Below are 25,668 nucleotides of genomic sequence, written 5' to 3'. Positions count from 1 at the left end.
TTTTAATAGAGAACTAATTTTATTTAAAGAAATTCTATTTTCTCAAATAAAATGTAGGCTACCACCGGTACATTACATGTCTGAGCGTAACTAACGGGACAAATACCACACTATTTTCAGTTGCTCTCAGCGGGATTGACCAATCTGCTTCTCTCAAACTAGAAATTAACCGACACATTTATCTCACACAGTGGACGCGCTCTTCTCTCATTACCTGTGAATTTATTGATTTTCTAAAAGATTTGCTAAAATGTTTTACTACCCGACAGTTTTAAAGCGTCACTCAGGATGTTTCTCTACAATCTGGTGAGTAAAAATGTTCTGAATATTTTAAATCGATCCATAGCTTTGCCTCAGTGATGTGACTTTGTATTGGTGTGTAACATTATTTGTCACTGCGACAGTGGAAGAAGTATTCAGACATTTTAGTCGTAGTTAAACCAAAACTTAAAAATACAACTACAAGTGAAACTCCTGCATCCATGCACACATTTTCCTAAAGTAGAAGTCGTTTCATCTGGAAAATGTGTTGCAGTAAAACTCCTCACTAGCATTTTAATATTGTAGCCAACTGCGGTAACGTTAGCTAATATTACTCATTTTATACAGTGGTGGGTGATTTATTAATTTACTGGTTAACAATACCTTGTATTTTTTATGTTTATTACAGGCTTTTAAATTCTCCACCTGCAAAGTAAGAAGTATCTAAAGCTTTCAGATACAAGTCCTGTAGTAAAAGTACAATATTTATGCAGTGTAGATATGTCAAAGTAGGCTATACAGTATCTTAACAGTATCTCAGTACAGTAACGTTGCTTGAGTAAATGTACTTACTTTCAACCATTGGGATGTTAACTACATTATTAACCCATGGGAAATCTATGAAGCTGGATTATGTTTGTGGTTGTTTTTTTAAACCTCCGTCTAGAGACTGCTGGTTTGTTTACTGAAAATTAAAGACCTTAATAATTAATGCAAAGACTGACTGTCGTCAGACACGTAGTAGAGACGTTATTGTAGAGATATTGTTTGTTCAGGTGTACGATTTAAAAAGCTACATTGCAGATTCTCCACCATATAAGCTACACACACAGTTGGAGCACATACACAATTGGACAGGTATTTTTTTTTTAAAAACAGGAGTGCAGGTGCACCAGTGGCAAAGAAAACAAATATCTAGCATCATATACACTGTAGACAAAACAGCAAAGTCTGAGTCTTTGAAGTCCCCTTTTCACAAGACAGCAGCTTTGAAGGTCAGATCAAAGGTCACACAAAAAATGCATGTAGGATAACATACTGACCACCAAACCAAAAATGTCCCAGGTTTTCATTTCAGAAATCTGGTCAACTTATTGTAGGTGCAAGTATGACTACATTATTTTATGTGTTAGGTTTAGGCTTAATTCATCTTTAATTTGCTCGGTTGACATGACTGTAATAAAGTACAGTATTGTCAGGTAAGACTGATCAAGGTTGCTTGCGCAATTTAATCACCCACAAATTCTTTTTTTCCTTTTTTTTTTAAATTTCTGAGTAACAATGCATAATTATTATGATCCGCACTGTAAGATATGTTAGATAGAAAGATAGATACTTAGATAATAAATAAACTTGATTGTTATTTCCCTGGGCATTTGCATACGCAGAAGAAATGAAAAGTGCTTGTCATCAGCTCCCAATGTAGTGCATATAAAAGACCATAACAATGCACACATGGTCACTGCGGTTGAGGAGTTTAGTTGCCCCAGATGCTTTCAGAGGTTGCAGATTACTTAAAGCCCTTTTTTTTTTGTTGCCCAATGAGTAAAATATGAAACAACATTATACCAATGCCCATTTCAGGCTAGTTGCTACAAAAGGCATCAGAGTCCCTCGCCGGGATTTCCTAAAAGTCAACGTCACAAGCACCTGGTAAGATGTTATTGTCACATATTTATAATCTGCTGAGCTGTAATCTGTCCAGTTACAATAAAGCTAATGCCTGTACAGCGATGACATCATGAACTACGTGCTGGAGCGTGTCCCGCCACCTCGGCCTGGTCTGCCGCGACCTCGCTTCTCCCTCTACCTCTCCTCCCAGCTCCAGTATGGCGTCATCGTCGTCTACCACCGGCAGTGTGCCATTCTCCTGGGTAAGACATGATTAACAGGGTGGGGGAAAGAGATGCTGAGACAAACGCAATGGTTCCTGAACTTGTGTCCTTCCAGAGGAACTTCAGTCCATCGTGGGCCGGCTGGTGAAACAGAAGACGTCCCAGAAAATTGATATGGATGACTCCAGCAGGTGAGAACAGGTGCTCAACATGCCACACATTCGCCTGCATGCACAAACACAAAGATAACTCAGGCCCTTGCCTCCTGTTTTCTCTCAGACAACCTCTGGACTTCCCTGATGCCCTGTCTCTCTTGGAGGAGACAGAAGGAGCCCCAGACCCCTTATTTGGAGTGATGTTCATGCCAGATGCCACATCCAGTCCCAATACACTGATAAAGGTACCCAAATAACCTTGTAAGGAAAGAAATTTAACACTTAGCAGACATTTGTAAGTGAAGGTAAAGCTGAAAATCATCTAAATATCTGTACTCATAAAAATAAGCGTCCTCTGCCTGTTCTGTGTCTCTTAGATGGGTCAGGATTACCTGAGAGAAACCTCTCCTGAGCATCCTGGACTGGCCAGTCCAGCTGCAGCTGCACTAGAAATTGGTAGGATGACTTGATATGCTGTAATGACATAAAAATAATGATCTTTTCAGGGCATTGGGTCATTGCAGCAGCAGAAAATAGAATATAGTGTAGAAGCAAAAATATCAAATTTATTCTTAAAATTTAATGTCTCATGTGACCTGAAAAATAACCCCCAACCCTGAACTGCCCCAGTAGAGCATGTACCATCTTATCCTTACCGCAGTGTATGTCATCTCTCTCTGTCACCCTCCTTTCCTGTCTCACTCCACTGAGACTATCTAATAAAGCAGAAATGCCCCCCACAATGAAAATAAATGTATTAATAATAAAAAATGATCTTGTCTTGGGCGATGATGAATTTGGTGTTACAAACTAGGTACAAGAAGAGTTTTATGTGATGTGGGATCCAGCATTTTTGAAAATTGACCCATACCAGAGACTCAAAGTCAGGATATCGAGGGCTAGACTTTTACTCTTGTTTTTCAATCTGTCTTTTTAAGTCCCCCTAACTTTATACTTTATAAGTATAATACTAAATCACAGGAACATACCTTTAAAGCCTGTTGCAATGTCTCATTCATGATGTTGACACAAAGTGATTTTATAACCTGAAGTATAAAATGAAGAAAAGTGCTGCAGGGAGTATAAGTACTGCCTGTAGCATAGCTGTAGACATTAGTATTGTCTATAATAATAAAGGAGCATATCTGTTTGTCACAATGTGCAACAGAATTAGTTAGCCATTTTGACCACGGTGTACTATGATAGTCTGTTTTAGAACAATAGTCAGGTGCCAATATGACCGTTGAAACACATTTTGCTTTCTGTTATTGTTCCTCCTGTTCACTGTGGTCATTAAAATATCCCTTATGTGCTTTCAGTGTAAGTGGTGGGGGGACAAAATCCATAGTCTTTTGTGTAAAGATATATTAAAAAGTTGATCTGAAGCTATTCTTTTAATTAGATTTACAAATGTTTGAAATGCTATTTCTAATTATTTAATTATTTTTTTATTTAATTAAATGTCAGCTGTGCAGCTTTACTGAAAGACATACACAAAGGTGTCCAGGAATGTGCAGTATAGCGATATGCACAGAAATGCCAACAGGTCCCAGGAACAGGCCGAGATCAGATTGTGCAGATCCAGGCAGAAATACACGAGAACAGCGCAGGGTAGAAAGATACGGTGGGTCAGGTCAGGTCAGGGCACACTGCCTTCAACAACATCCTCCTAATTGGCTGAGGCTGATGCTGCAGTGTCAGGAAGTGTTGTGTAGCCGGATCTCACTCAGCAGAAGAGAGCACTTTAATTGCAGCTTGATTAGTAGTGTTCCCTCCCGCTGGTTTCACTGTAGGTGAAAGAGTGGCTTTTCACTAACTTCATATTATCCCCCCCCCCCAGGCATAACGGCATCTCCAGACACCATCACTCTGAGAGACACGGAGCCTGTCGCTATCCCCGTTGCAGAGGTACAGCTGTCAAAAGAAGCTCATGCAAACACATATACATTTTTGTCACAAATTTCCTACTGGTCGTCACTCGCATCCATCTTTCTCTTTCTTCTTATCACTGGTAGTTTGAGGGCGAGGAGCTTGCCGATGAGCATCCAGATACTATTGACTTCCTCTTGGACCAAACCGATCACTTTCCAGAAGGTGTGTGGCAAAACTAGGAGCTCCTTTCTCTTGTGAAACGAGGGTGATAAAAAGAAGGTTTTGAGGTGGAAAGAAAGGAGGGGGATTGTCATCATTTTTCTTCCTTTAACTTTTTCTTACAGGAGATTTGGAGATACTGAGAGAAGGAGGAGAGGGTGACCTGGAGAAAGAGAGAACAAAAGAGCTTACAGGATCCACTATTGAGTAAATGATCCAGATGCATGTGGAAACACTGGTGCAAACAGATCCGCACAAACACACACTGACCTCTGAACCTGTGTCAGATTACAGCCCACCACTCTCTCCAGTGAAGACGCAATGTTGTTGCCTCAGGAAGAGCCGGGCCTGTCCGTGGAGGAGCCTGGACCCCCCACAGACCAGCTCACCCCCGTCTCTGTGCCCGCCATCCCCTACCCACCGCCTGCAGCAAAGGAACGTGAAAGACCAACGCTGGAGTTAGAGGTGCAAGCCTGTGTGGCGTTTGTTCAAGAGACAAAATACGGTACCGCTTTGAGCTAATGAGGCAGACTTCATAAAGGTGTATTACTGGTTAATAAAACACTATGAATACTTTATTGTATCTGTTATACGCCAATAACAACAACAACAACTCATGGGTTGTCAGGTTGTGATAAATCCCCTTTGCTGTTGTTAATGCTCTTCCAAAATGACACTTGCAATTTTCTTGTGTTGAATGTTTTTAGGTTATTTAAACACACTGACACACTGTTGTTAAATGGATTGAGGTTCGGTAGTTGAAAGGTCTGTTGGAAGGGTTTTCCTGAAAGCGCTAGACAAAGCAAATGTCAGGCTGAAGGAGGATAAATACCAGCTAAAGGATTTTTTCACAACCTGGCAACTCAAAAGCTCTTACTTATGGTTTATAAGTGATCTATAAAGCTCCAATAAATTATTTATTAAGCGTTGATAAACTCAGTAGTTACAACTTATAAATACAATATAAGGTGCCCTAATATAAAGTGGTACCCAGACTCTGTACGTTTGACAGCTGGAGGAAAGTTTTTTTACTTCCCACACCCCTCCCATGCCCAGGATTTGCCTTCCCCAGAGGTGAAGACGAGGAAGAGGAGGAAGAGGCAGCTGATCTTCTTTGACCCGGAGACACAACTCTCCCAGGAGGTGCTGCAACAGTGGATTGACAACCCTCTGACTGAGACCAGACGGCCACTTCTCCCAACGCCTTCTTCTCACAGGATGCTCCCTGCTGCTGAGCTCCTCAACAACCCCTGCACCCGTAAGTAACCTCTTTGTACAAAAGGCAAATAGCAAGTCAACATGTCTGCTGTGGAAAAGGCCTATGATAACATTATAAGTTTTCCTATAGGTTCAGCAAAGCTAATAGGAGTGTGAAGAAAGTGTCAATTAAGCCCACCCCCACAGAAGAGGTCTAATCAGGCACCATAAGTGAAAATATCTGTGTGGTTGGATTATGGTTGTTAGGTAGCTGGTTACAGTAAAAGTTATTAAGGAAATGTTAAAAACGCAAAAAATAAATAAAGTTACTGACTTTTGATGATTTAAAAAAAAGTATTTTACCTTTATTTTACAAGGAAGTCCCATTGAGATCAAAAATCTCTTTTACAAGAGAGGCAGCCATACATAAACACAACATATTAAAAAACTACATATACACCATGACAAAATTCATAATAAAACAAAAAAAAACCCTAACAAAAAGTAGATATATTCAAACACAATAACCCCTTAAGAAAAACAACCACATGCCTCTTTCACCACATTCATTATGAGCTCTTAAATATCTAAATTGATATGCACGTTTCTAATTTGAGATCTTTTTGCAAATTATTCCACGCCCAGGGTGCATAGTATGAAAATGCAGTTTTCCCCAGATCTGTCAAAACCCTGGGTACATCAAAAAGCAACCACTTTTTACTGATGTAACTAGATAAGTACACAGTTGACGAGTAACGTATGTTTATGTCACCTGTTTTTATTACAACAGCCATACTTTTAATTAACACCAAGGGCACTGCTGAGGGTTCAGTTGTGTGTACACTTGACAAAGATGACAAAAATGTTGTTCGTTCACTTTCACTGTCATGCAGCATCATGCTCCTGGAACGCTTTGAGTTTGGAAGTCAGACATTTCAACTTGGAAATTTACGACTTCCGAGCAGTCTGGAACGCAGTACTAGACTCACATGCCACTGAGACAGCGGTGCTCTGAGCTAAATGCTAACATCAGCATGCTAACATGCTCACAGTCACAAGGCTAACTTGCTGTTTAGGAAGGTATAATGTTTACCATGTTTGTTTAGCGTGTTAGTTTTCTAACATTTGCTAATTAGCTCTAAACACAAAGCACAGCTGAGGCTGATGGGAATGCCATTTGTTTGCGGGTATTTTGTAATAAAGCAAAGTGGTGGACAGACACATAGACAGATGTTACAATCTGCAGAGCTGCTAGCATGGCTCAAAATCAAAATCAAAATGATGGCTAATGTATTGTGAGTACATAGTTGAGAAGATTGGCCATAATTGCCAGGAGTATAGCTACCAAGTACAAGTGTAATTGTAGATACTATTAACCACTTCGTAATTAGTACATTACAACAGTTTTCCAGCTGTGGGTGAAAATGAAAGCGCAGTGAAAGCACGGACAAAGCAATTCTCTCTAAAGGTTTATCACTCAACCCAGGCTAAACAAGTTCTGCAGCTACAGGTAATCTGCTCAGTGTTCCCATCAAAACTTTTATTTTAATCTATGCAATATATATAGTTACCATTATTTCAATTATATCATTACAATATACATCAGTAAGAGAAGTTAATCTACAAAATAAACAGATACAAACATTTTACTCTAGTGTTTCTCAAACGTACAGCCATGTGTCCCATAAACACAGAGCCTTCCTGCTGTGTTGCACTGTAAAATATTATTTCATTTATGCCATAAAATAAAGTAACCAGATTTTTTAAATGAAATCTGGGGACATTTTTGGTTTGGTGGTATGTCATTAAAAAATATAATGTTATTATATATGTAATAAAAAAGGGGGGCAATTTCGGTTTTATAATCTGTCAAATATAACTCCTCTGAATGAAATCAAGTCCTTATGAGGCAGAAATAACCTTTAGAGGCTGCAATCACTTTCTGGCAAGTAGAATACTGCATTTTATGTGCTGTTTTGGCCATTTAAAGGTATTTTAAGAACTGGATTGGTTGGTACACAGCAAGTTAAATAATGTAGAGTCATAAGGATTGAGAGAGATCATGTCTTTATTTTATATATTACTCAGCAGTTTGTCATGTTAATAGGCTACATTCCGTTTTCCAAATATAGACCTACCAAACACATAATCCATCGGCAACAACAGGCTTATTATTGCCAATAATCATGTAAATGTCATGCCTGGTTACACTATAAACCGCAAACACTTATTTGGCCACAATTGTGATTATTCTGTTAAAAGAAATGTTAAAGTATCACAAAGACATACCTTTGCTATTACCACGGACATAAAGTGTTTGCAGTTTATAGTGTAACCAGGCATGACATTTACCTTTTTATTCACCGCGGGAGTTTTCCTCGTTTGTCCTGGTCGCTGTTTACATTCCACCTCAGGCCTGTGTTAGTGAGGCGTTACTACCGACGAGATAACTAACGTGGAGAAAAAACATCCAGATTCCCTGCTCAGCAAACCTCAGCCACTAACTACCAAAGTACAGACAGCATATTAAGTGTCCCACCAGGGACACTAACACACTGGACCACTGCTACACTAAATTAAGGGACGCCTATCACTCTGTTCCCCGTGCAGCCTTGGGACTCTCTGATCACTATCTGGTTCATCTTATCCCAACATACAGGCAACAACTGAAATCTGCTAAACCTGTTGTGAAGACTGTGAAAAGATGGACCAACGAGTCAAAGCTGGAGTTACAGGCCTGCTTTGACTGCACTGACTGGAGTGTTTTTTAAGGCTGCAGCCACTGACCTGGACGAACTAACTGACTCTGTGACATCTTACATCAATTTTTGTGAGGACATGAGTGTGCCGACTAAAACCTTCCGCACATACAACAACCAAAAAGCCTGGTACAACCAGGCCAGGAACACACTGAATAAAAAGATGTCAAAGCAGCAAAGAGATCCTATGCCGAAAAGCTAAATAACAGCTTTGCAGCCAACAATCCTGCGTTAGTGTGGAGAGTCCTGCAGACACTCACCAACTACAGGAGACCATCCCCCAACACTGCTGGTACTCAACAACTGGCAGACGAGCTGAAAGGCTTTTATTGTAGGTTTGAAAAGCCCATAGTCACACCTCTCCCCCGCTCCAACACCATCGTCAAACAGTCACCTTCCCCCTCTGACACACTGCCACCCCCCTCTCTGATCCCTCATCTGCACTCAAGATCTGTGAAGAGGACCTAAGCCACCTCTTCCAAAGGCAGAAGATCAGGAAGGCTCCTGGTCCAGACGGTGTGTCGCCATCCTGCCTGAAAATCTGTGCAGACCAGCTGGCCCCCATCTTCACACAGATCTTCAACAGATCACTGCAGTGAGTGAAGTTCCCTCCCGCTTCAAATGCTCCACAATCATCCCGGTCCCCAAAACACCCACCATCTCTGGACTAAATGATTACAGGCCTGTCGCCTTGACATCTATATTCATGAAGTCCTTTGAAAGACTGGTGCTGGCCCACCTGAAGGACATTACAGGCCCCTTGCTGGACCCCCTGCACTTTGCCTACAGGGCTAACAGGTCAGTGGATGATGCAGTCAACTTGGGTCTGCATCACATCCTGCAACACCTCGACTCTTCAGGGACATATGCAAGGATCCTGTTCGTGGACTTCAGCTCGACGTTCAACACCATCATCCTGGACATCCTCAGCACCAAACTCACCCAGCTCTCTGTCAGTGGATCACAAACTTCCTGACTGACAGGAATCAGCAGGTGAGACTGGGGAACATCACATCCAGCTCTCAGACTATTAGCACTGGCGCCACCCAGGGGTGCGTGCTTTCCCCCCTGCTCTTCTCCCTCTACACCAACGACTGCACCTCAAGAGACCCATCTGTCAAACTCCTGAAGTTTGCTGACGACACAATGGTCATCGGCCTAAGCCGGGACGGTGATGAGTCGGCCTACAGACGGGAGGTTGATCAGCTGGCTCTCTGGTGCAGCCAGAACAACCTTAACATGCTCAAAACTGTGGAGATAAATTGTGGACTTCAGGAGGAGCCCCCCCACTCTGCCCCCCATCACCATACTCAACAGCCCTGTGTCTGCTGTGGAATCCTTCAGGTTTCTGGGATCCACTATATCCCAGGACCTGAAGTGGGAGCCCAACATGGACACCATTATCAAGAAGGCCCAGCAGAGGATGTACTTCCTGCGCCAGCTCAGGAAGCTCAACCTGCCTAAGGAGCTGCTGATCCACTTTTACACAGCTATCATCCAGTCAGGACTGTAGAAAAGATCATCGGTGCCAACCTGCCCTCCATTCAGGACTTATACATTTCCAGAGTCAGGAAACGGGCAGGAAACATCACTGCAGATCCATCTAACCCCGGACACAATCTGTTCCAGCTTCTCCCCTCTGGTAGACACTACAGAGCACTGTACGCCAAAACCAACAGACTCAGGAACAATTTCATCCCACAAGCCATCACTCTGATGAACAGCTGATTTCTGACTCACGGTGTCAGGAACAATTCTTGTGCAATAACCCAGTAACTCTGCCTCTAATCAGCCACCTGTTTACTGGCTAACACTTATTATTTATTCACCATTCTCTATTTCAGTGCTGTTCATACTGTTATATTGTCATATTGTAGATACTGTATACCATATCCACCTACCTCAAGTCATTACTCATGCACAAAATACTTATTTATTCCAGCATCCTTTGCACTATGCTTCATTGCACTGTGTACATGTGTACATATATGCATGTATATGTACCTGTATATCACATCCACCTCCGACATGTACATTCTTCTGCATCCTGTGCACTCTGCTCACTGCACTATTTGTCCATATGTCTATATTGTTTTTGTTCATAGTTGGTATATTTGTGTTGTCTACACTGAAGTCTGTGTCTGATTTTATTTTTATTATTGTGATTTTGTATTTTTGTATGAGTAAGCACATCGTGAGCAGTGTATCCAATCCAGATTCAAATTCCTCGTATGTGTACACATACCTGGCAGTAAAAGCTGACCAAAACCGGGGACTGTCCCTGGAAATCGGTCACCCTACCATAAAACAATCCAGAGTTTCTGTGAAATACAGCCCAGTGGCACCAACTGTAAAATGTCAGTAAATATGCCTATAGGCTGTTAATCTTCTCTAAAGTGTTATAATGATTTATTGATTAAGTGTAACAAATGTCACCTTTCATAATACATTTTTCTGCACTTACAGTTATTTTAAAGGACTCGACTCAAATAACTTCTAAAATAAACCACAAAGCAATTTCCTCCCCCACAGTCTTGCCCAAAGATGTGCAGTTTCTATGGAGACGGGCTGCGACCATCACAGCTATCTCAGGCCCGGACCTGCAGTTCGGACAAAGAGGGACCGAGTCTTCCGACTCTGAAAAGGAAAGACAGCGCGAGATGATTGAGGCGACTGAAAGAGAGGAGGCGAGACGTGAGCTCAGCCCCAAGGAGGTATGGAAAGATGTTTATTTGTGTGACTCTGGTATGGACATCTGTGCAGCCTTTTTGTGCAGGGAGAAATTTCAGAAGATGAAAAGCTGATTGTGCGTCTGTGTGTGAGTACAGGTCCCCAGAGATTTGGCAGAATCAGAGGCGTTTGATATTTCAGGTAAACCTTACTGTAAACTACTGTGAAGACTGTGTAACCACTGCAGTAAAATTTAGCATGAGCTTAAGTGGTTTGTGTCTTCCCTGAGGTGAGGCTGAGGTCAGAGGTCGGGGTTAGGCATGTATCACTTATGGTTAAGGGTTGGGGCAAGCCTCCAGGGAATGAATATAAGCAGTGCAATGTCCTCAAATCTGTGTTTTTGTGCAGGCCAAGGATCACTGCCACTGGAGGGATCCTATCTGAAAGAGGTGCCTCGAGAGATCTCCCCCATGTACACCCCTGAGAGAGAAGGGTAGGTGTCAAAAGAACATATGCGAAGTGTGTGAGCCCAGTCATCCTTATATGCATACGTGTGTGTTGGCAGGTCCACTGTCTCCAGGTCTGTTTCTGTGCTGCAGGACATCCCAGAGGTGGTTGACGAGTTTCTGGAGTCTCCTGGGTAATGACAGTAAACGCACACACCTTTACTAACCAGTAGAAACTCAGAGCTCAGAATTTTGTCTTAAACAGTCTTTGCATTTGATTAGGTTTGGAGATAGTAATACGATTACATGCTTATGTGGCGTGTGTGTATGTGTGTGTAGGCTGCTGCCGGAGTTGCCCAGACATGAAGCGGCACCTGTGCTTTTTCATTCTCTCCTACCGCCCGAGGTCGACCGCAGAACTGTCAGCAACACTTTTCAGAGGCTCCTGGGTGAGGCATCAGTTTCAGTTATCAGCATATCATCCCATCAGCCCAAGGTTTATTTTTTGTTTTTTTTTTCCACCTGTCCTGCCTAGCAGCCTGGTATAGAGTATGATGAGCTGGATACCATGTTGTGCCAGACAGATTTTACTTTAACAAGAGAGAATTAATATACTCCTTTATCTGTTTTATTATTTATTTAATTATGTATTGATTTGTCGCCGGGCCGGACAGGGGGGCAAATATGGGGATGGGGGAGCACAAACATACAGCACAGAGAAAGGACAAGACCTGTATAAGAAGGGGGATGGAAGGTGGGGACAACAGGGAATAGCAGAGGGAAACACCAATTGCAGAAAGCAACGAAACCTGCAATAGAATGGGGAGGGAGGCTTGGGGAGGAGAAAAACAACAACAAACAAACAATAAAAATAATAATAATAATAATAAAAGACAACCAGCCGAACAGCATCAATAAACAGAGAGAAAAATGAAAACAAGAAACAGTCAAGCACAATAAATAAGCAACACAGCACAGCCATGAGAGATGGAATAATAACAATTAATTTAAATAAGTAACTGAAAGAAAAGCATCAGGAATAATTCTACCAGGGACAACCTAGATTTGTTTGTGTCTATGTGTGAGACTGTGTGTGTCTGTGTGCGTGTGGGTGAATGTGTCTGTGTGTGTGTGTGTGTGTGCGTGTACATGTGTGCGCATAAGCCTGTTAAAGAATGTAGTTGTTAGTGAGATAGGCCACGACTGTGCCACACCGACCCCAGCAACAGGCAGGCAAGAACCCCAGTAGCCAATAAGGGTGGGAGAAAAAAATAAATAAATAAAAATATGACTCCCAGATGCACCGCGATGCAAACGACCTAAAAGACCCCGACCTAACCAACAGACGGCCAGAAAATAAATAAAAACGACCATCCAAATGTCAATTGACAATGCAATGCTGATGGAACGTAACCTGCGGAAGAGCAGCGCCCGGACTGACGGCGGCGCGCACACAACATAGACCAGTGACCCCCCACCCACCCAGCAACCCACCGCCGCGCAGCGAACAACCAAAACGTGTAAATGCTACACAATCATCTTTATCAATGCACAAGTGACGAGCCCAACGCACGCACTGCGCGAGCACGGCGACACCCAATGCCCGGCAGCCCCACCGCGAATCCTGCACCAGCAGCAAGTCCCAGCCCGGCAGCAAACGCGCCGCGCAGGCCACCGTGCACCCGCCAATAGCCAATAAAAGTCCGCCATGCCCCCAACTGCCGGAAAAACTAAGGCCGCCCGCGCCAGCCGACATCCCCCATGCACAGCACGCCCCCAGGCCGCCGTGCAATGCCAAACCAGCAACGAGGCAAAATCAACTAGCTCAGCTGCATGCCACCGCCAACCCACCCTCCGGTCAAGGGCTGAGAACTCCAGGCACAAACCCAGAATAAACAGGAGCACAGCCCTGCCCCGCACCCACACTGCACATCCCGAAAACTAACTTTATACCTCAGTATCTAGAGGGGTCCAACAACTGGCCGACAGAGAAATGGGGAAGCATGGATCTGAGGCCAACGAAGCAAACCAAGGATGCAAACTTGTCCCTCCATGCAAACGAGGAAATGCCCCCCCCGGACTCCAATGCACAAACTAAACGCCCAGCAGCCATCCAGAGACCCTGCCCAGGAAAGGAAAAAATAACAAAAACACAATGCATCAAGATGCATCAACAATCGCCCTACAATCCCACCACAGTCCTCCAAACCGCAAACCGCCAGTGAGCGATAACGCGGGACAACCAGGCCTACAGCCAACCGACCCACCCCGTCAACCCCCTTCTTCCCGGTCCCCCGCCCTTCCAACAACCAGCCGCCAGACCCCTCAGAGAACAGAAATACAATTATCAAGATGCACAGCATGCACACAGGACAGAGCCAAACACCAGCCCAGTCCGGGCCCGCACCTGAGGCCCCCAACCCCCGACAAGCACACAAGCCAATCACGACCTACAGGTGAGCCAGCCAACACTACCTCGCTACCAATGTAACTAACGCCACACAACAGCCATTTATTGCACTGCACAGGAGAGATGCCAGCCATCAGACCCCCCCCCCGCCAAACCCCACCGGCATGCCTAGCCGCCCGCCCCCTCCCCCCCGCCCGGACCCACACACAGGACCCACACACAGGACCCACACACAGGACCCACACACAGGACCCACGCACAGGACCCACGCACAGGACCCACAGGGAGGCAGCCGAGCGCCACCACATCCGAACAGCGCGTGAGTCAAAATCACCACCCACCCTACAGCGGTGGCGCACCGAATACAGGCCAAACACCGGTCCCCCCGTCAAGCCCGCGCCCCAGGCAGCCCGAGCGCCGCACCACCGCCCCCTGCCAACACCACGCCATCTTTCAAAATTCTAAACAACAAAAACAAAAAACAAAAAAATACAATCCACCGACACTTGTCAGTTAAGTCAGAATCCCCCACGCTCCCCCACACCGCAATGCATCCAACAATCAACCCACCCCCAGACACACCTACCGGCCTCACGGGACCCTGAGCAGCAAGGCAGTACAAACCCACCCCCATTAAGTGATAAAGTTGATCAAGGGGGACCAGAGAGACTGGAATTGTGTCAATTTGTTTTTTTTTATAGCAGACATTTTCTCCATGCTAATGTGATCTATAAGGAGATTCATATATTGGGCGATACTTAGATTCTTTTTGGCCTTCCAGTTCATGAGGATAGTTTTCTTGGCGATGCATAAGGCAGTGAAAAGCATGTATGATGTGTCAACCTCTATACTAATGTCACTTAAGTCCCCCAGCACACAGAGTGATGGGGAAACTGGGACGGGGTAACTTAGCCATATCGATAGGTCTTCACAAATCTTCTGCCAGAACTTTTGAATCAGCCCATGTTGAAATTGTATTAATGTTACAGCATTAACACCGGAGGAAGCTCTTATATCAATATGTGGTCATTGAGTTATAATATCTGACTTTCAGTCTCAGTCAGAGTCTTTGAAAATACCAAATGGTGTCTCGAGTGGAAGCTTTAATAATGTGTGCTTAATTATTTTCCGCACTAATTGGATGTTTTTAAGTGGTTGTGTGTGCTTCTTGTCTGTAGAAACTTTATCGGCCAGGAAGGTGCATGCGGAGCAGGCCGAGCCTTTTGGTGACATATTGATATTACCTGTACCCGAGTATGAAGAGGAGCATATGTCTTTGTGACGCATACACGATCACACATGACAAGTCCCCCCTGAGCCTCCAAAACAAACGTTGTTCAGTCTGATAGAAGATTATTTGTCTGTTTCTTACATTTCCTGTGTTCACTCTCTCAGGAAGAAGAAGATCTGGATTTAAGCAGTATAAAAGTCATAAAAGTATGATGTTTTGTTAGCGATCAATTCATGAGATTTGTTATTGGTGTGGCTTGTTGACATGTTTAAAATTATTGAAGTTGTTACCTGCTGTTTATATAGAATTCCAAAAGTATCAGAAAGCAAGTTTTAAAGTATTGGTCCCTTTTGCTACGGTGGCCAATAAGTTGAATCAACTCCATGAGATTTCAGATAAATATTTTAACTGTTTATATATATATATATATTGTAAGACCTGCATGGTATTCTGCACTGAAAAGAAACATCCACCTGTCTGTTCAGGTAATGTGTCCCTTTGAACATGAACTACAAAATAAAAACTTTATAAGAGTTTTGTTGGTTATTTTTGTAAAGAAAACATACACAGGATATTGAAAGGTATCTGTAGCATGCAGAGCAGGACAGGTGTGGAAAAACATATTGCAGGGGTTAAAGAGGTACAAGGAGGAGAGTAAGTAAGTTGAGTGAAACCGGATCTCTCCTCCTCACCCCTCTGTCGCTCCCCTCAACCACATCTTGATTCTCCTCTGAAGACTTTCTCAGGGGGTTGTGACCAAAATGTATTATTAGCCTCTGTCTCAGCTCTCTCTTTCTCACCCTCTCTCTCCGTCCTCTTCCTCCTCCCATCTTTTCGTCTCATTTCTGTCTGTCACTTTCTGTTTGTGTCATGTAGCTTTCTTGCTTGATGGTGTTTGATTTTTTTTCTTCAGTCCTCTTAAGGTATTCTTTCTTCTGTCAGTTTTGTGACCAGACTGTGTAGTTGTGTCTCTGCTTTGCTTTCAGTTTTCTGCTGACAACACCGCAGGCTATTTTTTACTTTGTCACAACTCCATGTCCTTCTAGTTTTTCTGTGTTATTGCTTTATTATTGTATTGTCCCACCCTCCTTGTCTATTTTGTCTGCTACTGCTTTTGCTTCACCCGCCTCTCTCCATCACCTTACTACAACCTCCCTCCAGCCTCTTTTCTTCCACTGAAGCTCTTCTAATCTCTGACTAGCTCTACACTTCAGCGCAATGGGAAAGACAGAGCTGTACTCTTTCTATAAGGGTTTTCTGGACTGTATTTGCCTCTGCCTCTCTGTGAGTATCTCCATTTTCTGTGCATGCATTCTTAGTATCTTTGTATCTGCATTTCCTTCTACCAATAATCCTGTCACCTCTGCTTTGTGGTTGACCTGTGACCTGAAATCATCAGCACTATGTGGTCATTTTGTACTTATGCTCTGATACTTATCTTCCAATAACAAACCACATTCAGACTGTGTGTGTTTATATGGGTCACTTGTTTGTCTTATTTGTGGCCTGTGTCCTGCAGTAAGTGTCTCCTCAGCACATGCTGGCCTACTCATATTAATAACAGTCTCAGAATGTGGATGGAAATAGAGCCTCAGCTCCTCCATAGAGTGCCAGAAGTAATTTGACATTGCTTATTAACCTCTTTTAGAACAAGCTCAGGCCATCAGGGTCAACCTTAATGTGTAAAAGCTGCTTTCTGGAGGATTTGTTGTTATTACAGCCACAAAAACAGAGTGCAGATCGAACGAAATGCATGAAATGAAGCTCTTTTGAGTGCAGATTTGTTTCACCATGTGGGCATTTCTCTGCATGTTATATTGAAAGCGTCACTCTTAACCAGGGGTAAATCCAGCTGATGACCTTTGCCCTTTAAGACCTAGTGGTCAGATGTCACTCAATCTGTCTTAGTCTTTAGTTGGAGAGTGAAGAAAGGGACGGAGGCAGGTTGATTTCTGCACAGATTTTTCTTCTTTTGCTCCACCTGTCATAAATTTGGTTTCCAGCGGAGCAGCACTGAAACTGCAAGCGATAAAGAGAGAGACACTGAGAATGGCCACCTGATCTACAAAAGTGGGGATGTCCTGGAAGACAGATGTAGGTATCAGTTCAGTTGCAAGTGTTGGCAGTGTTGGCCTTGGTCAGCATTCGCCAGCTTTAATATCACCTCAATCTGTTTCACAGATGAGATAGTCAACACTTTAGGTGAGGGTACTTTCGGGAAGGTGGTACAATGTTTGGACCACAGCAGGTAAATTGCTTCATCAAATAATGGAAGTTGCAACCAGTGTGTAGTGTTAATTACTTTCAAACACAGTGTTTCAACACACAGAGGAGGAAGTCGAATCGCTCTGAAGATCATTAAGAACTTGGACAAATACAGGGAAGCAGCCAAACTGGAAATCAATGTGCTGGAGAAGATCAGAGAGAGAGATCCTGACAACAAGCAGTGAGTAGTTTGGGATTTTATTATTAATTATAGGATGAGATTACTCTTTTTCTGTCTGTTACATTTCTTCTCTGTTTCTTTTCCCATCAGTCGCTGTGTGCAGATGCTGGACTGGTTTAACTACTACGGCCACATTTGCATCTCTTTTGAGCTGTTGTCTCTCAGCACCTTTGACTTCATGAAAGCAAACAACTTCCTGCCTTATCCCATTAACCAAATCCGACACATGGCCCACCAGATCTGCCACGCTGTCAGCTGTGAGTTCAATATCCACTACGCTTCCACAACTTAGCTTTTTATCTTGTACCTCTGGATCAGTGTCAGTGATGACAGTAAGACGATTGTCAACAGCTGTCCCAGGGCAGGTAGATATCTAGAGAGTGACTCTTACCTGAAGATGATACACGAGTTCCTGATTTACATCCCCATACCAGACTGAAGTGAAAGACCAACAAACTTAGGCTGTAAACACACAATTATTTTCGTTACTGATCTACAGATTTCAGGTTTAATCTTGATTATTTTGAGAAAAGAATGAAAAATGTTGATCCCTGTTTCTGAAATTGTCTTCAAATGACTTGCTTTTTATGTCCAATAAAAGCGTGTTTAAAGTTGAAGAGGATGGATATGCAAAATTTTGACCAAGGAATGTGCATGTAAAAGTATAAAATATAAAGAATATGTGCAATGCACACTGAGTCAGATGTAAAGGTTTCAATGTAGGACTGTGGCAGGTTGAACTTCTTCAGCTGCTGCAGGAAGTACATCCCCTGCTGGGGTTTCTTGATGAGTACCCACTTGAGGGCCTGGGTGATGATGGTGCCCAGGAAGCAGAAGGATTCCACAGTGTCGACTTGGTGTTGTCATCTGTAAACTTTAGGAGTTTGACGAAATGATGACTGCAAGGTGCAGCTACGTAACAGTTACTGTGGAAGGGTTCCTTAGCGAGACACTTGTGTAGGGATGCAAGGTGTATTGCCAATTATTAATAACCAGTTATAACACATTAATATAAAGAAATCTTGTGTTGCCAATAGCGGTGCGAGGAGATCTAGTGCCATGAGAGCTCGCAATACTGAAATGTGATGATGCTGTGAGATGAAAAGCTGTCTCACGATATCAGCATGGCAGAATGAGAGGGTGAAATTAGCTTAGAAGATGCCCCACCACTTAAATAGTTTGTACGGCAGCATTTTAGGTGGAAGCAATAAACAGTGCCAGAGCGACACAAACAATATTTAATATTAATATTCAATATTTAATATTTAACATTTCACAATGCACCTGCATCGCTTTGCATTTTCTGACTTTCAGTTGAATAAAAGATTATTTTTCCATTCATATATTTCATCATTCAAGATTTCTTAAAATAGTGTTAAAATATTGTTTCGGCTCATTCTCTTGAACCCAATAGGCTATCGTGTATCGTCTCGTGAGCCAAGTGTATCATCACACCCTAGTTGCTGCCAGGTAGCACATTTTTAACAGCATACTGCAGGTGCACACCCTATTGTGAACCTATTTGAGGCCCATAAACAACTACAAAACTTTTGTTTGTTTTTTAATTAAACCAAGATTTCAGTAGAAAACTTTTCAAACCCCCCCCCCCCCCAAAAAAAATGTATCATGACATCTAAATATTTTTACCTAACACAAAAATCAACCAGACGAGGGAGATGGCTCTCTCCTGATAAATCGTAATCGGCTTTCCTTCCTCTCCCTCTGTCTCCACTGCAGTTCTTCATGACAACAAGCTGACTCACACCGACTTGAAGCCTGAGAACATCCTCTTTGTCAACTCGGACTACTCCCTCATATACAACGCTGAGAAGGTTAGAAACAGCTAAAGGCATGAATTGCTGGGATCTTCGGGGGTGAAAGGCAGGGAGATTTCTTTTTTGGTTTTGCACAGCAGATACCAAGAACCACCCACATGTCTTTCCTTTATACTGTAGGTACATATTTTTGTTGTGTTTGCTGACCTCAGTGTGGCACTAATTCTCTGTGTTATGGCATCTTTGAAGAGATATTGTTTTTGTTTTTATTAATTCTCTGTTTTATAGAAAAAGAATACATTCTTTCTTTAAACTTTGTTGTTATTTTCATAGTTTTCATAACTGGAAATAATAACATTGTACTCAGAAGTAATGCTGAGATCTGGAAACACTGCAATATCGCTAAATTAAGTCCAATGAGGCATAAAAAACAAGCAGTGAGACAATCTTAAAACATGTTTATTCACTTTCTTGCTGAGAATTAGCTGAGAAGGTTGATACCACTCTGATGTCTGTATGGTAAATATGAAGCTACAGGCAGCAGCCATTAGCAGGGATAGGCAAAGATACTGTGATGATTATAGACAGAACGGACCCAAACGCAACGCTTCAGGTTTCTAAAGAGGTTTATTGAGGGGAAAGGGGGATGTAGAGGGGCTGGAGAAAGGGGGGAAGATGGGCACCGGCAGACGTGGGCGCGGGGGACCGAGGAGCTGGCGGAGCACGAGAGGTTCCAGCGAGAGGGCCGAGGGGGACTGGAGACCGAGGAGGGAAGGATGCGGTGGCTGGCGGTCCGGCAGGGAGCGAGGGGAGGACCGGGGAGCGCCGTGGAGGCGGTGAAAGGGGAAGGCAGGTAGGCAAGCCCGGCTGGCCTAACGGGGAGGAAGAGGTGAGTGGACCTGGCGGGAGGAAACAGACAGACAGGGTTAGTTCAGGGTGACGGGAAACGAAAAGGTTCGACGTGAAAACGTTCATTAATAGCTTGAATGTGGCTGTGGCAACAAGTCTGGAGCTACGACGATCAAGCGAGGATGGAGTGGAGAGCCGGGGTAGAAATACTGGTCGAGATGAGGCTGATAGCTGGCAGGTGCCGCGGTCGGAGATGGAGGTTGATGAGACGTAGGTGTGGATGGGCAGCCAGGCTCCGGAGCGGAGAGGGAGAGAGCACACAGAGTGAGAGAGGAGGAGACACAGGAGAAACCAGGATGCGAAGGAGGAAAAGAAAAACAGGGCACTCACCATCAGCCGGGCTGCCACCGCAACAGATACTACATCAAAATGTATTTTAAAAGAAGATACCTAATACCATAATTTTAAGTGTATCAAAATAAACTACAAAATACAGCAGCCACGCCATGTAAATAAACATAAACTACTGTATTTTTGTATTCCAAAAAACAATAAACATACTTTTCCAAGGTACCATAAATTACTTCCTGTCAAATCTCTATCTACCCCTTCACCAGTACACTAACTCAGTTGATTAAGTGAACTCTCTGCCTAAAACAAACTTTGGAACACTATTTTTTGTGCAAACAGACAAAAACATAACAAAAGCTGAAAGTAGCAAGCCAATGTTAACTGTAACCGCTACTACTGGGGTCAAATATTTAGTTAGAAGATAAATTGCCGAACAGAAAATAAACACCAATTGTTAACAGGAACTGGTCTGGATCATTTTTCTGTTCTGATCTCAACAAGTCTGGACAAATTACTGAGTAAGCACCAATCAGAGGCAGCATTTTATGACGTCATCAATTTCTCATAAAGTATTTAACAGTATATTTTAAGTATAAAAAACAAAACGCTTAAGTATTTTGATCCCAAGTATTAAGCTATTTTCATCAACCCTATCAAAAACAAATGACAAAATCCTAGTTTATATTTGAAATAAGTACTGGCCATTAGCTTAGCTTAGTATAAAGACTGGAAGCTAGCCTAGTTCTGTCCAAAGGTAACAAAACTCCCCTACCAGCACCTCTCAAATTCAGTAATCAACATCTTGTTTATTTCTGTATCAAAACCAAAGTATAACAACTTAGGCATAGGCAATGTATTCAGAACGAAAGTGAAGCACGCTTTTTCCTTTATGTTAATCAAAGCTAACTGCTGACTCTAAAAATGTTGCTTCTTATATTTGCCAAAATGTCTAACTGTTCCTTTAGCACAGCTGTGTGTGCAGTGTGCAGTAGGAGATTATTACCAACACTGGTGTGCTCACTTTCAGTCTCAACTCAAACGTTATACACCTGGATAAGTAGTTGACTTGTTTACTTTCTGTTATTTCAGAAGTGCAATGAGAGGAGAGTAAATGACACCACAGTGAGGCTCGTTGACTTTGGCAGTGCTACCTTTGACCATGAACACCACTCTGCCGTCATTTCCACGCGTCACTACCGAGCTCCAGAGGTCATACTGGGTAAGAGATGTTGATTTAGACCAGGGAGTAATCCGGAGCTGTCAGTTCTGTTTAGTTGTTTTTGTTTTTGAAGGTTTTGTCCCTGTTCTCTATCCCACAGAGTTGGGTTGGAGCCACCCTTGTGATGTGTGGAGTATCGGCTGCATCCTGTTTGAATACTACGAAGGCTTCACACTGTACCAGGTTACATGTGTGTTTATACTGTTAAAATAACAGCCTATACCATTCCCATGTCTGTTCGGTAAATATGAAGCTACAGGCAGCAGCAGTTAGCTTAGCATAAAGACTGGAAGTGGGTGGAAAAGCTAGCCTGGTTCTGTCCTAAGGTAATAAAACCCACCTACCAGCACTTCTAAGGTTCAGTAATTCACATGTCATATCCTTTGTTTCTATACACAAAACAAAGTGTAATGGTGTGTTCAGTCTGTGTTTAATTGCCCCAAACAGCCAATGTACCAACTATACAGATGTTAGCTTTAAGCTAGCTAGCAACAGACAGTGGGTGTTCAGCTCTGCTTCTGGCAGCATGCTGAAAGTAGGATGATTTTGATCATGTTGACATGATCTTCATTTGTGCATCTGTGTTCACTTGTAGACTCATGACAATAAGGAGCATCTTGCTATGATGGAGAGAATACAGGGACCAGTTCCTCAGAGAATGATTCAAAGGAGCAGGTAACATACTCCCGTACACTGTCACATACACACAAACATACATGCAAGCAAACTTTATCTGACAAAATATACTTTTTTCTTCACAGAAAGAATAAATATTTCCACCGTGGTCATCTTGACTGGAATGAGTGCTCCAAGGCCGGACGTTATGTGAAAGCCAAGTGCAAACCATTAAGGGTGAGCCGTGCAGGTACAAACTTTTAAACATTAGCAAGGTACAATAACTCCCTTAAACAACATGTTTTTCTCTAATTGTTTTTTTTAGACGTACTTATTATCACACGGGACTGAGCACCACCAGTTTTTTAATCTGTTGGAGAGGATGCTGGAGTACGAGCCCTCAACACGCATCTCTCTTTCCTCTGCTCTGTGTCACCCTTTCTTCCTGCCCCTCTATCATCCAGGAAGGAGTCAAGTTTGGAGGAACAGCTGTGATATGAGCAGATGACCCTGAATAGCCACTTACTTACATTACACATGAGAACTGTGCCAATATGCTTGCAAGTTTTAGTTTCTCAACTACAAATCATGTATACTTTATATTACATCATTAAAAAATAATTTAGTGCACACAGAAGGACAAGTAGAAGAAAGTGTTAAAGATGTAAGGAGTAAATTAGTAAATTATTGGTTAATCATGCCATGAGTCTTACAGGAATATTCACCCGATAGAGACACTGGTGCTGGTAAAAGAGTGAGAAACAATAGCTGAAGATTTGGATGGATGTGGTATGGAGTGGGATTCCTTATGAACTCAGTGGAAAGAGCGATTGGACATGAGGATCTGATAAAACTGAAGGTGACTGGGGTTGAGGTGGGTCGTGTCAATCAGACACTGAAATTAAAGCTGAAAACACCAGAGAAAGTAAGAGATGATGGGGTGGTGATGGCCCAGTGGATAAGACCATGCCTTTGGTGTGACCCGGGTTCAATCCCCCACTGTGACCCATCCACCATTGTGTCCCTGAGCCCTTAACCCCAAGTTGCTCCAGAGGCATGGAACCTCTGACATGTATAGCAATTGTAAGTCGCTTTGGATAAAAGCGTCAACTAAATGAATAAATGTAAATGATTGCAGAGTTAACTTGAAGGGGAACCTGTAAACATGCTCAGTCACCTGTTTCAGTTGTAAGTAGGAAAGATTCAAAAATAATTAGAGTAACACAGCACAGGTTAGAATACTCAATGAGGTTTGGAAGAATCGTAGAGTGTCACCTTAAGATTTACAGAATTCTCTGGAACATGCTAACATCTCTGTTGATGACTCTACACTTATCTACAATAAGTATGTACAAGAGTAGTACAAGAATGGAGTTCATGGGAGGACACCACGGAGGAAGCCATTGCTGCACGTCTGAAGTTTGCAATAGAGCACCTGAATATTCCACAGCACTACTGGCAAAATATTCTCTGGACAGATGAAACCAAAGTTGAGTTATTTGGAATGAGCACACAACCTTATTTGTGGAGGAAAAAAGGCACAGATATAATATAAAAGTGCAGATTTGTCGTGTGCTAATGAGAGTGTATCATAACTACGGATGGGTATCACTACTCGATACCTTTATGGTTTTGCTTGCAGCCAAACACGCAAACAACACGCCAGAAGAAAGAGAAGAGCACGCCTTTTTTTCCTTATGTGCCTGCACCACTTAACTATTTCACTCCTCTCTCATTCAAATAGAAAAAAACTCCCACGCTGTTGTCTTTCTTCCTTATAGGCTAATACTACCAGTGAGGATGACCTAATTAGGAGGAGGAGCGATCTAATACAATTTCTCAATACTTTTATTTAACAGTTATTTGAAACACGAAAAAATAAACTAGATAACCTTGCTTTCCATAACTACAATAAAAATAATAATAGGCTACCAATCAACTACTATGGCTTCAACAGGTGGCATTTTATGCAAGGTATCCAATGAAGTACTTTATTGGTATCGGTATCACTTTAAGGGAACTGGTTTTGGTACTGGTATCGTTAAATTTTAAACAATACCCAACCCTAATCATAACTAATATTTCTTTCAGGTAAGTTTAAACAGTCAGCTAATAGATTTTTGTATCAAAATAAATGAGTGGAAACACTCAATAAATTAATTTACAAAAAGCAGCATGATTGTAAGTATTTTGGGATAAACATGTAAAACCACCGCATATTGTCTTTTCTGTATGCAAGTGAATCAAGTCTGCTTCAAAATGTTAAAATTAATCTCTAAAATTTAGAGGATATAGATACAAAATCCTAAGCTTGCAGATCCTCGTGGGCCCCAAATGTCCTTCATTCACTACGTGTTAGCAAGTAGTAGCTAATTAGCTCAATTGCAAATTGGTTTGCAAGAAAATTTGCACCACTGCAGCACAAGCTTTTGTCTCTATCTTGTTGAAGTGACCATCCATCCATCCATCCATCGTCAACCACTTATCCTGTATACAGGGTCGCGGGGGGCTGGAGCCAATCCCAGCTGACCTCGGGCGAAAGGCGGGGTAGACCCTGGACAGGTCGCCAGTCCATCGCAGGGCCAAACATACACAAACCACCAGTCACCTAAGGACAATTTAGGGTCACCAATCAACCTAGTCCACATGTCTTCGGACGGTGGGAGGAAGCCGGAGCACCCGGAGAGAACCCACGCAGACGTGGGGAGAACATGCAAACTCCACACAGAAAGGCCGAGACGACCGGGGTTCGAGCCCTCAACCTTCTTGCTGTGAGGCGACAGTGCTTACCACTGCCCCACTGCCCATCCTAAGGTAGCCTATATATGATCATTTAAAAAGTAAATTTGTAGTTTTATGCTCACTTTTATGCTAGTTTTATGACACTTTATAACCATAATGAGTGTGTTTTTTGGTAATACATTTTGTATGGAATGACTTCTGTAGTCATTAGATAAATTCAGTTCTTCTCTTCTTGTGTTTTGATTGAGGCCTTTCAGATCATCACCCAGAGTGCGGTCTACATGTAGGCCTATGTCACACACACACACACCTCACGTTTACCTCCAGCTGTCCTCTGGCATATTGATGGAGTGCAGCTCAACAGAGAGCACGGTCACAAGGCTGAGCGAGTGAGTGCGCTTGCCAGTTTTCCTCTTCTTCAGCCTTGACAGAGCTGAGAGAGACTGATTATGTGTGTTTGACTGAATGAGAACTTATTCCTGAGGTGTGTGTTTTTTGTGGGATTTTATGTGTGTATTTAGTGAGAGTATGTATGTATGATGTATCTTCTTGTAATGCTAAAAGTAATTTTAGGTTGTTAATTAGAAGGAATGATCTTAAAAATAAGACTTTTTAA

The 25,668-nt window shown here is 42.7% G+C and overlaps 3 protein-coding genes across 4 annotated transcripts in view; 2 read left to right on the top strand and 1 right to left on the bottom strand.

Annotated features, from left to right (window-relative positions):
- The first annotated feature begins 120 nt into the window (after positions 1-120).
- LOC123967922 (meiotic recombination protein REC8 homolog) lies at positions 121-15,550 on the top strand. Of its 2 annotated transcripts, none has more exons than XM_046044287.1 (17): positions 121-306; positions 1,846-1,914; positions 1,993-2,135; positions 2,212-2,287; positions 2,376-2,496; positions 2,629-2,707; positions 4,092-4,159; positions 4,267-4,345; positions 4,468-4,549; positions 4,630-4,807; positions 5,399-5,600; positions 10,831-11,012; positions 11,127-11,169; positions 11,377-11,461; positions 11,534-11,608; positions 11,754-11,863; positions 15,003-15,550. In XM_046044287.1, the coding sequence occupies exons 1-17, from the start codon at positions 251-253 to the stop codon at positions 15,104-15,106; spliced, it is 1,752 nt and encodes a 583-aa protein (XP_045900243.1). In that variant the 5' UTR covers positions 121-250; the 3' UTR covers positions 15,107-15,550. The 2 variants fall into 2 exon arrangements, with proteins under 2 accessions (XP_045900243.1, XP_045900242.1); XM_046044286.1 differs by having other exon boundaries at positions 11,754-11,910.
- Positions 15,551-16,091: 541 nt separating this feature from the next.
- On the top strand, positions 16,092-23,297 carry clk2b (CDC-like kinase 2b). The gene is made up of 11 exons (XM_046044293.1): positions 16,092-16,339; positions 17,059-17,149; positions 17,237-17,303; positions 17,385-17,501; positions 17,592-17,758; positions 19,239-19,333; positions 21,566-21,695; positions 21,796-21,878; positions 22,291-22,370; positions 22,457-22,547; positions 22,636-23,297. Exons 1-11 carry the CDS (start codon positions 16,274-16,276, stop codon positions 22,816-22,818), a joined length of 1,170 nt encoding a protein of 389 aa, XP_045900249.1. The 5' UTR covers positions 16,092-16,273; the 3' UTR covers positions 22,819-23,297.
- The window catches only part of LOC123967927 (wiskott-Aldrich syndrome protein homolog 1-like), an 11,420-nt gene continuing 5,636 nt past the window's right edge, over positions 19,885-25,668 (bottom strand). The window contains exon 2 of the mRNA XM_046044296.1: positions 19,885-20,175. Coding sequence (XP_045900252.1) covers positions 19,904-20,175 — 272 coding nt within the window. The 3' untranslated portion in view covers positions 19,885-19,903. The remainder of the gene's footprint in view (positions 20,176-25,668) is intronic.

Source organism: Micropterus dolomieu, linkage group LG03, assembly GCF_021292245.1.
Source record: "Micropterus dolomieu isolate WLL.071019.BEF.003 ecotype Adirondacks linkage group LG03, ASM2129224v1, whole genome shotgun sequence".
NCBI lineage: Eukaryota > Metazoa > Chordata > Actinopteri > Centrarchiformes > Centrarchidae > Micropterus > Micropterus dolomieu.
This window is presented reverse-complemented; position numbering and strand designations above follow the sequence as displayed.